Source organism: Heterodontus francisci, chromosome 27 (genome assembly GCF_036365525.1).
Source record: "Heterodontus francisci isolate sHetFra1 chromosome 27, sHetFra1.hap1, whole genome shotgun sequence".
In the NCBI taxonomy this organism is placed as follows: domain Eukaryota; kingdom Metazoa; phylum Chordata; class Chondrichthyes; order Heterodontiformes; family Heterodontidae; genus Heterodontus; species Heterodontus francisci.
The window spans coordinates 28,831,414-28,848,599 of record NC_090397.1 but is presented as its reverse complement, the minus strand read 5'-3'; the positions used below and the strand labels follow the sequence as shown (position 1 = coordinate 28,848,599).

At 42.5% G+C, this 17,186-nt stretch overlaps 2 protein-coding genes across 6 annotated transcripts in view; one reads left to right on the top strand and one right to left on the bottom strand.

The window, feature by feature from the left end:
• Positions 1-7,674, bottom strand: part of tcp11l2 (t-complex 11, testis-specific-like 2) — a 34,660-nt gene extending 26,986 nt beyond the window's left edge. For 2 of the 4 annotated variants that reach the window (XM_068059038.1, XM_068059041.1), the window contains exons 1-3: positions 7,515-7,674; positions 1,882-1,934; positions 41-207 (exon numbers count right to left, since the gene is read on the bottom strand). In XM_068059038.1, the coding sequence (XP_067915139.1) occupies positions 41-200 (160 nt within the window). In that variant the 5' untranslated portion in view covers positions 201-207; positions 1,882-1,934; positions 7,515-7,674. Of the gene's footprint in view, positions 1-40; positions 208-1,881; positions 1,935-6,903; positions 7,073-7,223; positions 7,430-7,514 lie in introns of those variants that run through there. The other 2 variants (XM_068059039.1, XM_068059040.1) reach the window with 2 other exon arrangements.
• The window catches only part of actr6 (actin related protein 6), a 59,356-nt gene continuing 49,272 nt past the window's right edge, over positions 7,103-17,186 (top strand). Inside the window, exons 1-2 of one of the 2 annotated variants that reach the window (XM_068059042.1) lie at positions 7,103-7,339; positions 10,351-10,392. The gene's annotated coding sequence lies outside the window, so the exon portion shown is untranslated. The remainder of the gene's footprint in view (positions 7,340-10,350; positions 10,393-17,186) is intronic. The other variant, XM_068059044.1, reaches the window with a different exon arrangement.

The window sequence follows — 17,186 nt, the reverse complement described above, 5'->3', positions numbered from 1 at the left end:
ATTTTGCAACTGTTGTGAAAGATAGAGCTCAAAGACTTACAGGCTGGAGAGCTGGGTTTGCTGGAAGAATCACTACTGAAGCTTTGTCGAGCATATTCGTAGTCGTTGGAAGAGTTGACACTATCTGACCGTTCACAAGATTCAGTGTCACTGTTCAATGATTCATCATTCAAGGAATGTTTCTCATTACTGAAAGGCATCTTCTCACTGTAAAAAAACAAAAGTGCTAATTCAGAAATCCATTACTGAAAACTGTTCCTATGCTTTCTGGATTCATTAACACATTTAATTGGGATTTCATAAAATAACTTGAAAGAAACAATAAGCATTTGAAACAATAGACCAAACAAACACAGAATGGAAGGAGCAAAGAAAAAGCAAGTGTTACTTGTATGATCCTCAGACAAAAATTAGTAATCTCTTACCAGCTGCAGGGGAGTTGGTCAACTTCTAATCCCAAACAAAAAAGCCTGAATAAACCGGTCCAGTAAACAAGCAGGAAGTGTGATCAATTTTCTGCTATTCTCCATATGCCACAAGTCAAAGGGGGCAGGTACAAGAAAAAATGTAAAACTGTACTTTTCTTGACAAAACTAATTGACCATGGTAGTGCTCATGTTTTAAAAAAAGCATCAATCTACAACACTACATGAACTGCAGCAGCTCAAGAAAGTGGCTGACCACCACCTTCTCAAGGGCAATTAAGGATGGGCAATAACTGCTTGCCTTGCTAGCAATGCCCACACACCATGAACAAATGTAAAAAAACTGGCTCCCTTTCTGTTAATCTTCATTTTTAGCATATCTCTCTCTCTCTCCTTCCACCCTCTCTTCCCCTACCCTGCCACCTCCAACATTTGCCTCTCACTTTATCCCATTTCTGAGCAGCAGCAGTCCTGGCTAATTTTAACACTTGTATTCTAATAAGTTGAGAAAAATAAAAACCTAAACTGCGATAAAGAGGTGGCAGCAGTGAAAGTGAAGCTGTTATCACTCCTGCCATTTGTCAGTTTCAGCCTTTCCCCTTTTTATTCGCAGATTCTAGTATATATTAATCAGAATTTTATTAACTCTTGCAGGTTTGTTCTCAAACAGACAGATGCAGCAGAACAGTGAGCTCTGTCTGATCCAAACATCATTGCTTTTTCTCCCCCATAATGGGTCTGTGGCAGGTGGCATTTGTCTCAACTCAGACGATTAGAGATGGGACCAGAGAGCAGAGCAAGGAAACAAACAGCGGAGCAGGGAGCAATATATATCAGAACTGAAGAGAGATCCATGCACACAGTTAATAGGAGAAAATGGGGTGAAAGCATGGATTCATCAGCACCCACATGCATTCTTCATTAGAACATTGGGCCAGGCCCAGGAACCTTCCAATAACTCGAACTTCTCTTATTCACACAGACTCTATTGCCCCCACCATCCCCACTGCACTACCAACCCTGTCCAAAATCAAGCAGCTTTGACACCGTCTGCTTCAAACACGACACAGATTCAAAGTGATTCGCGAAAGAATCAAAGGTAACATGAAAAACTTTTTTACCCAGCAAGTGATTAGGGTCTGAAATGTATTGCACAAGAGTGGTGGAGGTAGAGTCAGAGTCAATCATGGCTTTCAAAAGGGAATTGGATATGCGCCGGAAGAAAAAACATTTGCAGGGGGGAAAAGGGCGGTGGGGTGAGACTAGTTAAATTGTTCTTGCAAAGAGTTGACACAGATTTGACTGGATGAAAGGCCTTCTTTTGTGCGGTAACCATTTTACGATTCCATGAATTATCTGCTCAATCATGCATGGGACATCTGATGCAGAAATAAAAGCCCTTGTTAGTATCAGTCTCTTTATTCCTTTTCACTCCCAAAATGAAAGTATCGCTTACCTTTCAAGTGTAGTAGCTCTACAAAAGGATTGCAAGTAATTCAAGAGGTGCACCTTAAAAATAAACAAAAAATTCATCAAATCTGCAAGTTTTTAAATGAAAAGTCAAACTTAGAGAATTTTCTCTTATGTTACATTTGATGATACAGCATGTAACATAAAAAGATAAGAAATTGGAAAAGTAGGCCATATGGCCCCTCAACCTGTTCTGTCATTCAATAAGATCATGGCTGATCCGATCTTGGCCTCAACTCCACTTTCCTGCCTGTTCCCCATAACCCTTGACTCCCTTATAGTTCAAAAAATCTGTCAATCTCAACCTTGAATATATTCAATGCCTCAGCTCCCACAGCTCTCTGGGATAGAGAACTCCAAAAGATTCACAACTTTGAGAAGAAATTCTTCCCTTATTCTGAAACTATGACCCCTCGTTCCAGATTCCCTCACAAGAGGAAACATCCTCTCAGCATCTGCCCCGTCAAGCCCCGTCAGAATCTTATGTTTCAATAAGATCATTTCTCATTTGAGTATAAGCCCAACATGCTCAACCTTTCCTCATAAGACAATTCCTTCATACGAGGAACCAACCTAGTGAACCTTCTCTGAACTGCCTCCAATGCAAGTGAATCCCTCCTCAAATACGGAGACCAAAACTATAAGCAGTACTCTATAAGCCGTATAAAACGCTAGTTAGGCCACAGCTGGAGTACTGTGTACAGTTTTGGACACCACACTATAGGAAGGATGTGATTGCACTGGAGAAGGTGCAGAGGAGATTCACCGGGATGTTGCTTGGGCTGCAGCATTTAAGCAATGAAGAAAGAAACTGGATAGGCTAGGGTTGTTTTCCTTAGAGCAGAGAAGGCCGAGGGGGGACCTGATTGAGGTATACAAAATTGAGGGGCATAGATCGGGTAGATAGGAAGAAACTTTTTCCCATAGCGGAGGGGTCAATAATCAGGGGGCATAGATTGAAGGTAAGAGGCAAGAGGTTTAGAGGGGATTTGAGGAAATATGTTTTCACCCAGAGGGTGGCTGGAATCTGGAACACACTGCCTGAAGGGGTGGTAGAGGCAGGAACGCTCAACATTTAAGAAGTATCTAGAGGAGCTGTTGAATTGCCATAGCATACAAGGCTACAGGTCAAGTGATGCAAAATGGGATTAGAATAGATTGGTGCTAGATGGCCGGCATGGACACGATGGGCCTGTTGCTGTATTGTATGACTCTATGACTCTAGGTGTGGACTGGAGAAATAATGAGTGACCACTCAATGGGTCCCAATAAGTGAAAATTGTGGGTAGGATTTGAAAGACTGTTGAAAACATGAAAGTAGCCAAGAGGATCTTAAATGTACTATATTTGTGTCCAGTTTAATTCATGATTGGATATAGTTGGCAGTTACATTAAATGTCAGCTGTGGCTCAGTTGGTAGCACTCTTGCTTCTGAGTCAGAAGGTTGTGGGTTCAAGTCCCACTCCTGGACTTTAGCACAAAAATCTTAGCTGACACCCAGTACAGCATTCCCTCAGTACTGTGCTGGTCAGAGATGCCGGCTTTTGGATGCGACGTTAAACTGAGGCCCTTTCTGCCCGCTCAGGTGGACAAAAAAGATCCCATGGCACTATTTCAAGGAAGAGCAAGGGTGTTATCCCTGGTGCTCGGGCCAATATTTATCCCTCATTCAATATCACAAAAACAGATTATCCAGTCATTATAATATCTGAGAGACCTTGAGGTGTGCAAATGGCTTGCCATGTTTTCAACATTACAGCACTGACTACACTACAAAAAGTACTTATTTAGCAACTTTCAGCCAACAAATGCAAGTCTTTCTTTTTAGATCATACAAAAACAATTTAACAGCAATATCATACGCTGCTTCAATTCAGAGCCAGTCTCCATAAAAAAAATTTGTAGAATTGGATGCTACTTAGAGGCTTTTTTACATTTCCTGTAGTCTGATTTTCGCGACATTAAATTTCCCCCAATTTCATCTACCATGGTCCAGCTCCACAAACATCAGTCACACATGAATCTTGACACACTATTTGACACAGGAAGCATCAGGACAAACCAGATTGTGTCCTCAACCGACAGCTGTATATTTCCAAAAAGGGTCAATAAGAAACAGGACACTGCCAGTTTTTCCTGTCTAACCCATGGGTGTTGAGGCCAATATTATCATCCTTACTGCTGCCCCACTGAGCTCAGTTATCTCAGCAGAAATCAGGAATCAAACTTGGAATCTTTCTGGTTTTATGGGCCATCCACTGACTTTCTCCCTATCTTTTAAGAGGTGCCATGAGACAAGCCATCACATGTCTCAAGTCAAGGAGCAGCAACAGTTTAGGGTAATAGACTATCTGTAGGTCACGATGAAAGATGAAACCCAGTTAAAAAGGGTTTGACAGTTTCCTATTCTAATTCTGGGATTATCAGGCTCGTAATCTGAAATAATCAAGAGTGCCAAGCCTGCTATACTTTCAGCACTGTACGAACTGCTTTGCCTGTGTTGGGATGAGGGAGCAGTACCACAGGACATGCGCGATGCCAATATCATCACCCTCTATAAGAACAAGGGTGACCGCAACAACTACCGTGGAATCTCCCTGCTCAGCACAGTGGGGAAAGTCTTCGCTTGAGTCGCTTTAAACAGGCTCCAGAAGCTGGCTAAGCGTGTCTACCCTGAGGCATAGTGTGGCTTTCGTGCAGAGATCGACCATTGACATGCTGTTCTCCCTTCGCCAGCTACAGGAGAAATGCCGTGAACTACTGATGCCCCTCTACGTTGCTTTCATTGATCTCACCAAAGCCTTTGACCTCGTCAGCAGACGTGGTCTCTTCAGACTACTAGAAAAGATCGGCTGTCCACCAAAGCTACTAAGTATCCTCACCTCATTCCATGACAATATGAAAGGCACAATTCAGCATAGCGGTGCCTCATCAGACCCCTTTCCTATCCTGAGTGGCGTGAAACAGGGCTGTGTTCTCGCACCTACACTGTTTGGGATCTTCTTCTCCCTGCTGCTCTCACATGCGTTCAAGTCTTCAGAAGAAGGAATTTTCCTCTGCACAAGATCAGGTGGCAGGTTTTTCAACCTTGCCTGTTTAAGAGCGAAGACCAAAGTACAGAAAGTCCTCAACAGGGAACTTCTCTTTGCTGACGATGCTGCATTAACATCTCACACTGAAGAGTGTCTGCAGAGACTCATCGACAGGATTGCGGCTGCCTGCAATGAATTTGGCCTATAAGCCTCAAGAAAACAAACATCATGGGGCAGGAGGTCAGAAATGCTCCATCCAACAATATCGGCGACCACGCTCTGGAAGTGGTTCAAGGGTTCACCTACCGAGGCTCAACTATCACCAGTAACCTTTCTCTCACTGCAGAAATCAACAAGCGCATGGAAAAGGCTTCCACTGCTATGTCCAGAACTGGCCAAGAGTGTGTGGGAAAATGGCGCACTGACACGGAACACAAAGGTCCGAGCGTATCAAGCCTGTGTCCTCAGTACCTTGCTCTACGGCAGCGAGGCCTGGACAACGTATGTCAGCCAAGAGCAACGTCTCAATTCATTCCATCTTCGCTGCCTCCGGAGAATCCTTGGCATCAGGTGGCAGGACTGTATCTCCAACACAGAAGTCCTCGAGACGGCCAACATCCCCAGCATATACACACTACTGAGCCAGCAGTGCTGGAGATGGCTTTGCCATGTGAGCCGCATGGAAGATGGCAGGATCCCCAAAGACACATTGTACAGCGAGCTCGTCACTGGTATCAGACCCACCGGCTGTCCATGTCTCCGCTTTAAAGTCTGCAAACGTGACATGAAGTCCTGTGACATTGATCACAAGTCGTGGGAGTCAGTTACCAGCGATCGCCAGAGCTTGCGGGCAGCCATAAAGGCGGGGCTAAAGTGTGGCGAGTCAAAGAGACTTAGCAGTTGGCAGGAAAAAAGACAGAAGCGCAAGGGGAGAGCCAACTGTCTAACAGCCCCGACAACCAATTTTATCTGCAGCACCTGTGGAAGAGTCTGTCACTCTAGAATTGGCCTTTATAGCCACTCCAGGCGCTGCTCCACAAACCACTGACCACCTCCAGACGCGTATCCATTGTCTCGCGAGACAAGGAGGCCAAAGAAGAAAGAAGAATCTGATGTTTCTGAGAATGCTTAAAATACAGTAAATCAAACGTGTCCATTGATATCCCAACACAATTTCCTAATAGTCTTTCTGCATACCAGTCTTTTCCCTAGACATCTTTATCTCCGCTAATTTCAACTGCAGAATTATGCGATTGAAGTGTTTGTTCATTACTTTCTAGAATTGATTTCATAGTACACAATCTATGCTGCAGAAACTGAACCGGTCAGTCAGATTAAACTTCTGGCATCTGCACGCACTTCCTCTCAACACTTTTCCTTATGGATTCTCATGGTCACATATTTAACTGCCTATGAAAACGTCGTTCTGCAACTAGACCCTCCCCTAGTGAAAGTGCTGCAGTGCAGCTACTGGCAGGAGCGTACAATTACAAGATACGCTTATATAACAAACGTGGTCATATGAATTTATAATAAATATTAAAATAAGGACATAATGTCTGACTTTAAAATGAGGGCTGAATTATGTTTGTACACCCTTGTCTGATTATCCCCCCACCCACGCATCACGCCTAACCTGAAAACCACACTTGGTCTTGACCCTCAGTGCAACCCTACAGGAAACATGTCCATCACTATATTTCATCAAAATCCCAGTAACAACACACCCCGACCCCTGGTTTTAAGTACCAAGTAACTGTATGCGGTTTTGAATAAGGAATATACACTTAGCACTAAATCACACAGCAGTCCTTTCAGCCAATATATGATTGCTTTCACCAGCTCATGCGTGACCTTTATGGTTGATACTCAAAAAACAAACTTCAGACAGCTGCAGTTCAGCAAGTACTCGTGTACAAACTACTACAAAGGCTGTTTACAAATACAGGAGGCAAACCGGAATTACAGCGACAAACCCTGGAGTAGCCGGAGGAATGAGAATGGTCAGTGACGGAATGAGTGAGTTCCCTGCAATGCCAGCTCTCAGGAGGCTGCTTCCTGCACTCGGTTCAACAACACGGCCATAGATGGCTGGCTTTGGCGAGTTGATGCTCAGCCGTAAAGCTCCTCTTCCCACGTCATGCAGGCACTCATGTGATCAGAGCGACCACAACAAGCAAGAAAAAAAAAATCAGCAGCTGCACAAACAGGGCAAGGCGAAGAGCCCAGCCACTAACCCGAGCCCACCCGGTCTACACGGGAGGGGGAATTTGACCCTTTCCAAACAGAGTCTCACCCGAACAAAACCCCCTCGTTTATCAGCAATTTAAAGTGCGCAGTCCGGGCATAAACAGTGTCAAAGTTGGGCAACCAGGCGGAGAGGAACCGAGGCCCGAATGCCAGTCGTGGCAGGTGAGCAGAGCGGACGGTGCCGATCCGGGGACCAGGCTCGCTCCCGGTTAAAGGGGCTCCGCCAGCCTGCTGCCCCGCTCCTGTCGCCGCAGGGTCCCGGCGACTCCACTCCGCCCGGGGGGTGGGGGGGGAAAACAGTCACCGAGACTCACCCTCTGCACATCTTCAACCTTACCTGGCGGCTAGAAGCTTCAACAGCCGCTAATGTTGTTTTCACAGTGCGTTCCGTCCGGTAAAGCCGCTATGATATTGCCACAAATGTAGCCTTGTCCCTGCAGCTGCCGCCAGCCCTCCCCCTCCTGATGCCCTCACTCAGGAGCTCGACCTGTTTGTTGACGGATGTGACGTAGAACCTGCAGACCTTTACTTTGTTGCTAGGGGAAGCGGCGTCACGTGATAGCCCGGGCTGGGCTGTCTCCATGGGAACCGACAAACGCTACACAGTCCTCCTGCGGAGCTGCCGCTTGGCGCTGTTTCATTCCCCTCCTCCCCCCAGCACTCTGCAAACGTTACCATTGCCTGTCTGCCGTTACTACTCCATCAACCACTACTTAGGCACTGTCACTCCAATATTAGTCACACAGAACAGTTACTCACTTAAAGTTCACACATGCACTGATCAAGAAACGTTGAATTATAACAAAAATGCAAACCCATCGGAGGAACTGTACAATTTGTACCCATCTATTCGGGATGCAAATGTCCTGTTTTTATCGCTGCACCATGAACACAAACTTCCAGCTGACAGTCGTTAAATTCTGAAATATTCATTTTAAATTAATTCAAGGGTTTATTTGAGAGAATAAAAGCAAAATACTGCGGATGCTGGAAATCTGAAATAAAAACAGCTGGAAAAACTCAGCAGGTCTGGCAGCATCTGTGGAGAGAGAAGCAGAGTTAACGGTTCAGGTCAGTTGAGGTATTTGAGAGTCTTCTGCTGTACTGCCACCCTTTGATGGCACTGGGATACGAAGCCACACAACACCTATTACTAAAAATAGAAGTTTGCATACACTCCTCTCAATACAGGTCTTGTTTTTTTTCACGTCCCTTGCAGCTGGAGGAAAGTGGTGCTAAGCAGATAGCAATGTGTAAGGTTCTTTTAAAAACACTGGTGGCAGCTGTTTTAGGGCCCTTGTATTAGTACCAATTTATTTACAGCTGTGTACATATCTTACCATCAGTGGTTTCTTTGTAACATTTTTGTAGACCTACTATTGTGCTGTAGGATAGGGGTACTGATTTTTACCGATATTAACAGGAGAACTTGTGCATGACTTTCCTGAAAGAGTTTTAAATGAAAAGATAAAGGGAGTCTGTGGGATCACATAAAAGGTAAGGGACAGTAGAAATGCGAAGCATTATTAGTGGTCGAAGGGAGAGAATGGAATCAAGATGAGAGACTTGCTCAATTGGTCTGCTGCAAGCTGCAACAATGGGCTAGGATCAGTTTCTCAGTTTGATCAGAGAGCCAACCTGGGTAATTATCAGTGGAATCTTTAATTAAAGATGTTTCTATATATCAGGATGGAGAGAAAATTATTAGATGCAGCCAATATGGATTTCAAAAAGGAAGATTGTGCTTTACAAATCTGATAGAATTCTGAGAAGGTGACAGATAATGTGGATGCGTGAAAATGCAATGAATGTGGTATACTTGGATTTTCAGAAAGCCTTTGGAAAGGTAATACACTGGAAAGTATTGCGGAATTAGGAGCAAGGGTGGAAAATTGTATTTAAAAATGGTTAGAAGGGAGGAAACCAAGTTTTCAGAGTGTTGGGAATGGGTAGCAGTGTCCAATGTGGTTTGGTTCTGGAACCACTCTGTTCACTGCGTATACACAGTTTTGAACGAAGGGTTAGAGGCAATGGTGTTCAAGCTCGTAGATGATACTAAGTTCTGAGGCATAATAACTAATTCTGAGGACCAAAGAAAGCTGCAAGAAAATATGTTTGGATAAGTAAATAGATTCAATGTCAGTAAGTGCAAGGTGGTACATTTATGGTTAAAAAAATAATATTTATACTTTGAATGAGGAAGACTAGGTGATGTGCAGAAGAAGTTAGTGGTTCAGGTTCACATTAAAAGCAACATCTCCAGTGGATAAGGCCATAAAAATCTAATGGAATACTGGGTGTTATGGCAAGAAGTGCATGGTATAAAAGTTAAGAAGGAATGGCAAATATTTTATTTATTTAAAAGTCAAGAAGGAATGGCAAATCTATATAAAACTATGTTAATAACATGGTGCAGTACTGCAAGCACTTTGGGACACCACTCAAAAGGAAGGATATTGTGGCAATAGGAAGAGTACTTCACAGACTGACTCAATGATGCTTGACTGAGCAAATACAAATTTGAAGACGTTTGAAAAATTGTGACTGTTTCATAGAACAGATGAAATGATAGGGTAAAATAAAAGCAAAATACTGCAGATGCTGGAAATCTGAAATAAAAACAAGAAATGCTGGAAATACTCAGCAGGTCTGGCAGCATCTGTGGAGAGAGAAGCAGAGTTAACGTTTCAGGTCAGTGACCCTTCATCAGAACTAGCATATATTAGAAATGTAAAAGGTTTTAAGCAAGTAAAGGGGGGTGGGGCAAGAGATAACAAAGCAGAAGGCGTAGATAGGACAAGGTCGCCGAGAATAACCGACCAGAAGGTTATGGAGCAAAGGCAAACAATATGTTAATGGTGTGTTGAAAGACAAGATAGGGTGTTAACGAACTGAAAACTGAACAGCCACAAGTACAAACATGAGAAAAGTGGGTAGGCAAACTGAACAAATTAAGATAAAATAAAATAAACACAAAATATATAAAAAAGAAAAAAGAACTAAAAATAAAAGTAAAATGGGGGGCTGTCATGCTCTGAAATGATTGAACTCAATGGTCAGTCCGGCAGACTGTAGTGTGCCTAATCGGTAAATGAGATGCTGTTCCTCAAGCTTGCTTCTGTTTGATGAAGGGTCACTGACCTGAAACGTTAACTCTGCTTCTCTCTCCACAGATGCTGCCAGACCTGCTGAAATGATAGGGTGATTTGATAGAGGTATGTAAAATATGAAGGGATGGGGCATGGTATATTGAAACAGACAGTTTCCAGTGGTTGAGGGGTCTAAAATGAAGGGATATAGATATAAGATTAAATGCAACAGAAGGAGAAACTTCTTTTAAAAAAAAGAGAACTGTTGTGAGCTGTGGAATGCATTACTGGAGTTAGTGATTGAAGCAGAGGCTGTGTCAACTTTTAAGAGTAAATCACGGGGAGGGGGTTTCAAAAGGGTCTTGTGATCAAGGATGAGGGTGGGGGGCGGGGGAGCCTGGGACAGGAAAGCCTTAAATTTTCCTGCCCTGTCCTGGCCCCACAAAAAAAGTTCAAAGAAAAGCTTTTACAAATTGCCTATTCGACCCTCACTCTTTTTCCTGCTAGGTGGACCTGGAGGGAATGGCTTTCCTGCTCAGGCCTCCAGCTAAAATAGTAGGTCGGCCCTATGATGGCATCAGATCCCCCATCTCTATATTTAAAGAAGGACCCCACCGGCGTCAGATGCAGAATATTTTTGCTAGACAGTTCATGTATTCTCCAAAGCCCATTCAGATGTTAAATATATAGTTTTTACACTTCTTTCTAACCACACACTGATGCCAATTATCTTGCACAGCACTACATCATCCCCTGACAGAAGGTATGTGGGGTATAATTCATCCTGGGAGATAGCAAAACAAACAATAGCAAATCAGCAGTCCGATTTGTACTCTGTCTAATTTTCTTTCACATTGAAGTAATTTAATCATCTCCTGTTCTCCATTTCACTTAACAGATCATTCTTTCTTTTATCTTCTGGATGTGGCCATTTTCCCCTGCTATTCCCACCCCTGCCAAACCTTTTCCCTTGCTCTGTTCCTCCTTATGAGCCATTCTTCTACAACAATTCCCAGTTCTGATGAAGAGTCATAAGATCTGAAATACTAATCTTTCTCCTTTTTCCACAGATGCTGCCAGATCTGCTGAAAGTTTCCATACTTACTGTTTTATTTCAGGTTTCTAACATCTGCAGCTTTTTTGTCCTATGTTAACTGCTTTTGTTTTCATGTCATGCTCTGAGAGTCTCTTGTATATTTTTCAAATTACCCTTTGAAATCTTAAACAACTTCTCTTGTCTGCTAAGACTTTCTTTTATCGGTATTACCTTTTCTAGTTAATGGCCTATTAATATAATTTTCTTCTTCATTATTCTACTCAATTTCAGGACCCTTTAAATAATGTTATATGGTGATTTACTTTACTGTTTCTTACACACACAACAGTATACCTTATATGGAATACAATTCTAATCTTTCAGTATCCTTTCCTATGGCCTTCCAATAACGCTCTGTCTCATTGACCAGCTGATGAATATAATTGCAAAATTGGTGCTTATCAGATGTTAAATTACCTTCCTATGGTCCTTTACTAACTGCTAGCTTTGTTAAATTCAACTGTTTATTGACTATACTTTTTAAAGTTGGAAAAATACCTTTACTATTCATACCAATTCTAAATATATATATAGTCAAATAGATGTCAACTGGAAAACGTATATGGTTATATTTTTACACAAATCAACCCAATCTGCACCTTCGAACAGGACAGAGATCTCATTCACCAGCTGCTGTTTCTATTCCACGGAGAGTTGTTAGTTTAATAATTTAAGCACTAGAACTTTTAACCCAGTGATTGAACCATGTGTTGTAGTCTTGTGGAACTTACTATGTTTCAGCTGAGGAAACGTCAGTGTTCCTGGTCCTCACACTAATGCATTCTAGTTAACAATCCACACCAGCATCATTGAATGCATTGGGCAAATCCTGTCCATGAGGTTTTCAGTTGGAAGCCGAGCATTGCCTCCTGCTATTAACGGAAACATGGTTATAAGTTGCAAGCTGACTGAAACTGAAAAAAAGCAATACAAAATTATATGATGTTGAGGCTATAGAGGTTGTTACGACCAGGTGAGGAAGGGGTCTAGGGCTCTCCTCTCAGCCTCTTCCTGGTTTGGATGTAACAGGGTTTAACTTTTTAAAACACTGTGCTTTAGCTTCCCTCTCAGTGAGTCCTTGCTTACTGCTCTCTAATTGTAATAGCAAAGAAATCAACTAGACAGGTTTTTTCAGATTTAAACAAGGTGTAAGTTTATTAACCTTAAAACTCTAATTCAGTTAAAACTACTAAAAATACACAACGCTAGCATGCATATGCGATAAACACACAAATAGAGACAGAGGAGGAGAAAGAAGGGATAAAAACAAGAAATGCTGGAAATACTCAGCAGGTCTGGCAGCATCTATGGAGACAGAAGCAGAGTTAACGCAGAGAAAGAAGGGGAAAGGTTTGAAGTAATAGCTGGAGTTCAGTTACTGGTTTTGGATTGGATGTAAAGTCTTTGATTGAAGTTAAGTCTTGCAGTTCTCGTTGGGGCCCAGTGCACACTTTCAAACTTGTTTCGCTGGTCTTCTGTCTTGAGGCTTAAGTTACTTCCGTGGGTCCCTGGAACTTTGTGCGAGAGGGAGGGATGCTCTCATCTTGAAGTTCAGTTGCAGTCTCTTCCAAAACTGTTCTGTATCAGACATAATTCAAAAAAACCCCAGGTTGGCCAGTAGGTTAGTCATGTTGTTTAGAGCACCTTGCCTGCGAAATGTGGATTTCTTCAAGCTCAACAGACACTGTCAGTGGGGGGGTTGGATGCTGGCTCAATGACTCTCAATGTTTCTTGATCATCACTATGGATAAAATCCATCTTGCTAATTGAATCAGGGAATACTCCCATTGTCTTCTTCATGCAACTGTCTTTTAGAATGCAAATGTGCAGCCATGTTTTCAGCCACTGTTGTGGTCTTTTTAAACAAGTTTTTTCAAGTCCAGTAACAGTTCAAAAATAATGTTCCATATGACAAAATTAATATCTCATTTTGGCAGGTGTGGTTTCCGTTACAAGGTCCATAGCACAAGTGAAAGCCATGTAATAAAACAATAAGCCAACAGTTTTAATAGAATATTTTCACTTGCATTACAGACTACAAAGAAACCTGGCTGTTTTCCCTTATATCTTTCTGTAGAAATAAAGACACATTAGAGAGAAGAAATTGCAGGACTGGTGGAGTCTGTGCAAATAGGACAGGTGGCTTTTTCTGTGGCAAACCGACACATATTGTTAATATGGTGCTTCCTGTGCTACTCTGTATCCCGGGGTGAAACAGACCCTTCATTAGTCTGACTTCATGCCACTGAGGTAGAAGATTGCAGTCTCACTTATTAGACTGTTAGCCAATGTGTTTCCAAGCATTGATCATACTTTTCTAAGTGTTGTCATAGAGAGATACAGCACTGAAACAGGCCCTTCAGCCCACCGAGTCTGTGCCGACCATCAACCACCCATTTATACTAATCCTACATTAATCCCATATTCCCTACCACATCCCCACCATTCTCCTACCACCTACCTACACTAGGGGCAATTTATAATAGCCAATTGACCTATCAACCTGCAAGTCTTTGGCTGTGGGAGGAAACTGGAGCACCCGGCGGAAACCCACGCAGTCACAAGGAGGGCTTGCAAACTCCACACAGGCAGTACCCAGAACGGAACCCGGGTCGCTGGAGCTGTGAGGCTGCGGTGCTAACCACTGTGCCACTGTGCCGCCCTAAAAAGCAGACGGTCACTGCAAAGAGCCTCTAAATGCGATCCTGCTTATAACGCTACTTTCAAATGGCTTCAAACAGCTTCTCATATACAAACATATGAATTAGGAGCAGGAGTAGGTCACTTAGCCCCTCAAGCCTACTCTGCCATTCAACAGGATCATGGCTGATCTGATTGTAACCTCAACTCTACATTCCCGCCTACCCCCAATAACCTTTCACCCACTTGCTTATCAAGAATCTATCTACCTCTGTCTTAAAAATATTCAAAGACTCTGCTTCCACTGCCTTTTGAGGAAGAGAGTTCCAAAGACTTACGACCCTCTGAGAGAAAGAAATTCTCCTCATCTCTGTCCTAAATGGGCAACCCCTTATTTTTAAATTGTGACCCCCTAGTTCTAGATTCTCCCACAAGAGGAAACATCCTTTCCACATCCACCTTGTCAAGACCCCTCAGGATCTTATATGTTAAAATCAGGTCATCTCTTACTCTTCTAAACTCCAGCAGATACAAGCCTAGTCTGTCCAACCTTTCCTCATCAGACAGCTCGCCCATTCCAGGTATTAGTCTAGTAAACTTTTTCTGAACTGCTTCCAACTCATTTACATCCTTCTTTAAATAAGGAGATCAATAATGTACACAGTACTCCAGATGTGGTCTCCCCAATGCCCTGTATAGCTGAAGCATAACCTCCCTACTTTTGTATTCAATTTCCTTCGCAATAAACAATAACATTCTATTAGCTTTCCTAATTACTTGCTGTACCTGCATACTAAGCTTTTGCAATTCATGCACTAGGACACCCAGATCCCACTGCATCTCAGAGCTCTGCAATCTTTCACCATTTAGATAATAGCTTCTTTTTTATTCTTCCTGCCAAAATGGACAATTTCACATTTTCCCACATTATACTCCATTTGCCAGGTCTTTGCCCACTCACTTAACCTCTCTATAACCCTTTGCAGCCTCCTTATGTCCTCTTCACAATTTACTTTCCTACCTATCTTTGTGTCATCAACAAATTTACCATCCATGCCTTTGGTCCTTTCATCCAAGTCATTTATATAAATTGTAAAAGGTTGAGGCCCCAGCACTGAACCCTGTAGCACACCACTCATTGCATCTTGCCAACCAGAAAATGATCCATTTATGCCTACTCTCTGTTTCCTGTAGCTAGCCAATCTACTATCCAAACCAATATGTTACCCCCTGCACCATGAGCTTTTATTTTCCGCAATAACCTTTAATGTGGCACCTTATCATGAAAAAAAATAGTGCTATATATACACAGGTCTATAATGAACTGATTCTAATCCTCAGATACCGCTTGCTATACTGTGTTATGTGATAGTGGTGTAGCTCATTCCGGAGGCACATGCTTATCTACTCATGGCTGGGTCCTATTGCCCTGCGCTCTCCTGCACTCGTTTATCACTCTATTATCTTAATCTATATCTCAGTACTAACCACACACAGATGGATCTGAATACTCCTGAATGAGTTGTAATCTTCCTGCTCTAAATCCCCTCACTTCCAACTCAGTATCCTGTGTTCTGTTGTGGCAGTAGATGGTGCTGAAGCTTGCCCTGAGGACAATGTAATAATTTGATCCTTGCCTGGTTCATTCTATATGTCCTGGAATTAACAGTTCCCATTCTTGCATCATCGATTGCACAACAATGGCAGCACTAGAACAATCGATGAGAGAGCAGAGACCAGCAAGGGAAAGAACGTCCACAGTATCTTAGGCAGGCAAGGTCAATGGGAACAAGCCAGGAGCAGTGAGCGGTTAGGATTGTTGTAGCTAGCCATTAGATTTGCAAACACTTGATTAAAGATTAATCTCCAGGACATTGCTGTGAGCAATGCAGGAGAAAAAATTATTGCGGCATTAAAAATTGTGTTTTTGTAGTTATCTTTGAACACTTTTGTTTATTAGTTATAAAAGTATCATACATGGGGAAAATTGGCTGTTGGATTCACAAGAATCATCTGATCGGGTAATGAAGAGTCTGTTTGCTTTCCAATTGGTGTGGAAAGGTGGTGCGCCACAACGATGGGCACGTTGGGTGACCAATGGCAGGAGTATGGGGGCTGGCGCAGTTAGAAGTCATGTGATGACACCTACAGGAATATATCCAGCTAGTGTTGGCAAACCTACTGGCCACTTCAACAAATACTCAAGATACCACACACTTGGTTAAAATGTATGATTACAGAATGCAGCATTTGCTATCAAGTTCAAATAGAAACGTTTGAAACATGCTCTTCATAGCTCAGCCATCTACAATAACACCATGCATCTGCTAATCATACAAACTTCCGGGTCACAGGAGATATTCAAGGAATTTGCTCTATTTAACTACAAATATAAAGTTATACTAATATCAGTATATCTTCCTCCTCAAAAGAAAATAAACTTTCAAATGAGAATACTTTGTCAATAACAATGATACAATCTAGGGGTTTCAGTTGCGGCAATAGCTCCATTTTGATGATTACTGGCCAAAGTCGTTTTCTCTGTTCTGCTCTGTTATTGTGACCATGGTTTATTTAATGTGGACTAGTGAGGTAGCTCCACTGGTGGTGTGCAGCATGTAACCATGCTTTCAGGTCTCTCCACAAATGATGGTTCTCTGTCCCATTCTTGAGTTCTTAAGTTTTAGGAATGGATAGTAACTTACTTTTCCACCTGTGCTGCTATCCATTTCTCTTTTCATGTTGGTCAAATTCTGAAAGCTTCTCCTTCTCAAAGATCTTTTCTATCTTTACTGTAGAACTCGGCCTGTTAGATGTTTCTAAGGTAAGGCTTCTCTTTTTAACTAGCCTTAATTTCAAATGTCAGCTTGTTTTATGGAGGAGAGTCTTGTCATTTGTTAATCTTACAGCAGAGTTGTAATCTTCCTGCTCCAAATCCCCTCACTTCCAGCTCAGTATCCTATGTTCTGTTATGGCAGTAGATGGTGCTGAAGCTTAAGTGCTCTGGGGGACAATGTAATAATTTTCTCCTTGCCGAGTTCCTTCTATATGTCCTGGAATTACCAGTTCCCATTCTTGCGTCATCAATTGCACAACCAATGGCAGCACTAGATGATCAGTGATAGACCAGAGACCAGCAAGGGAAATAAGGTCCACAGTATCTTAGACAGGCAAGGTCAATGGG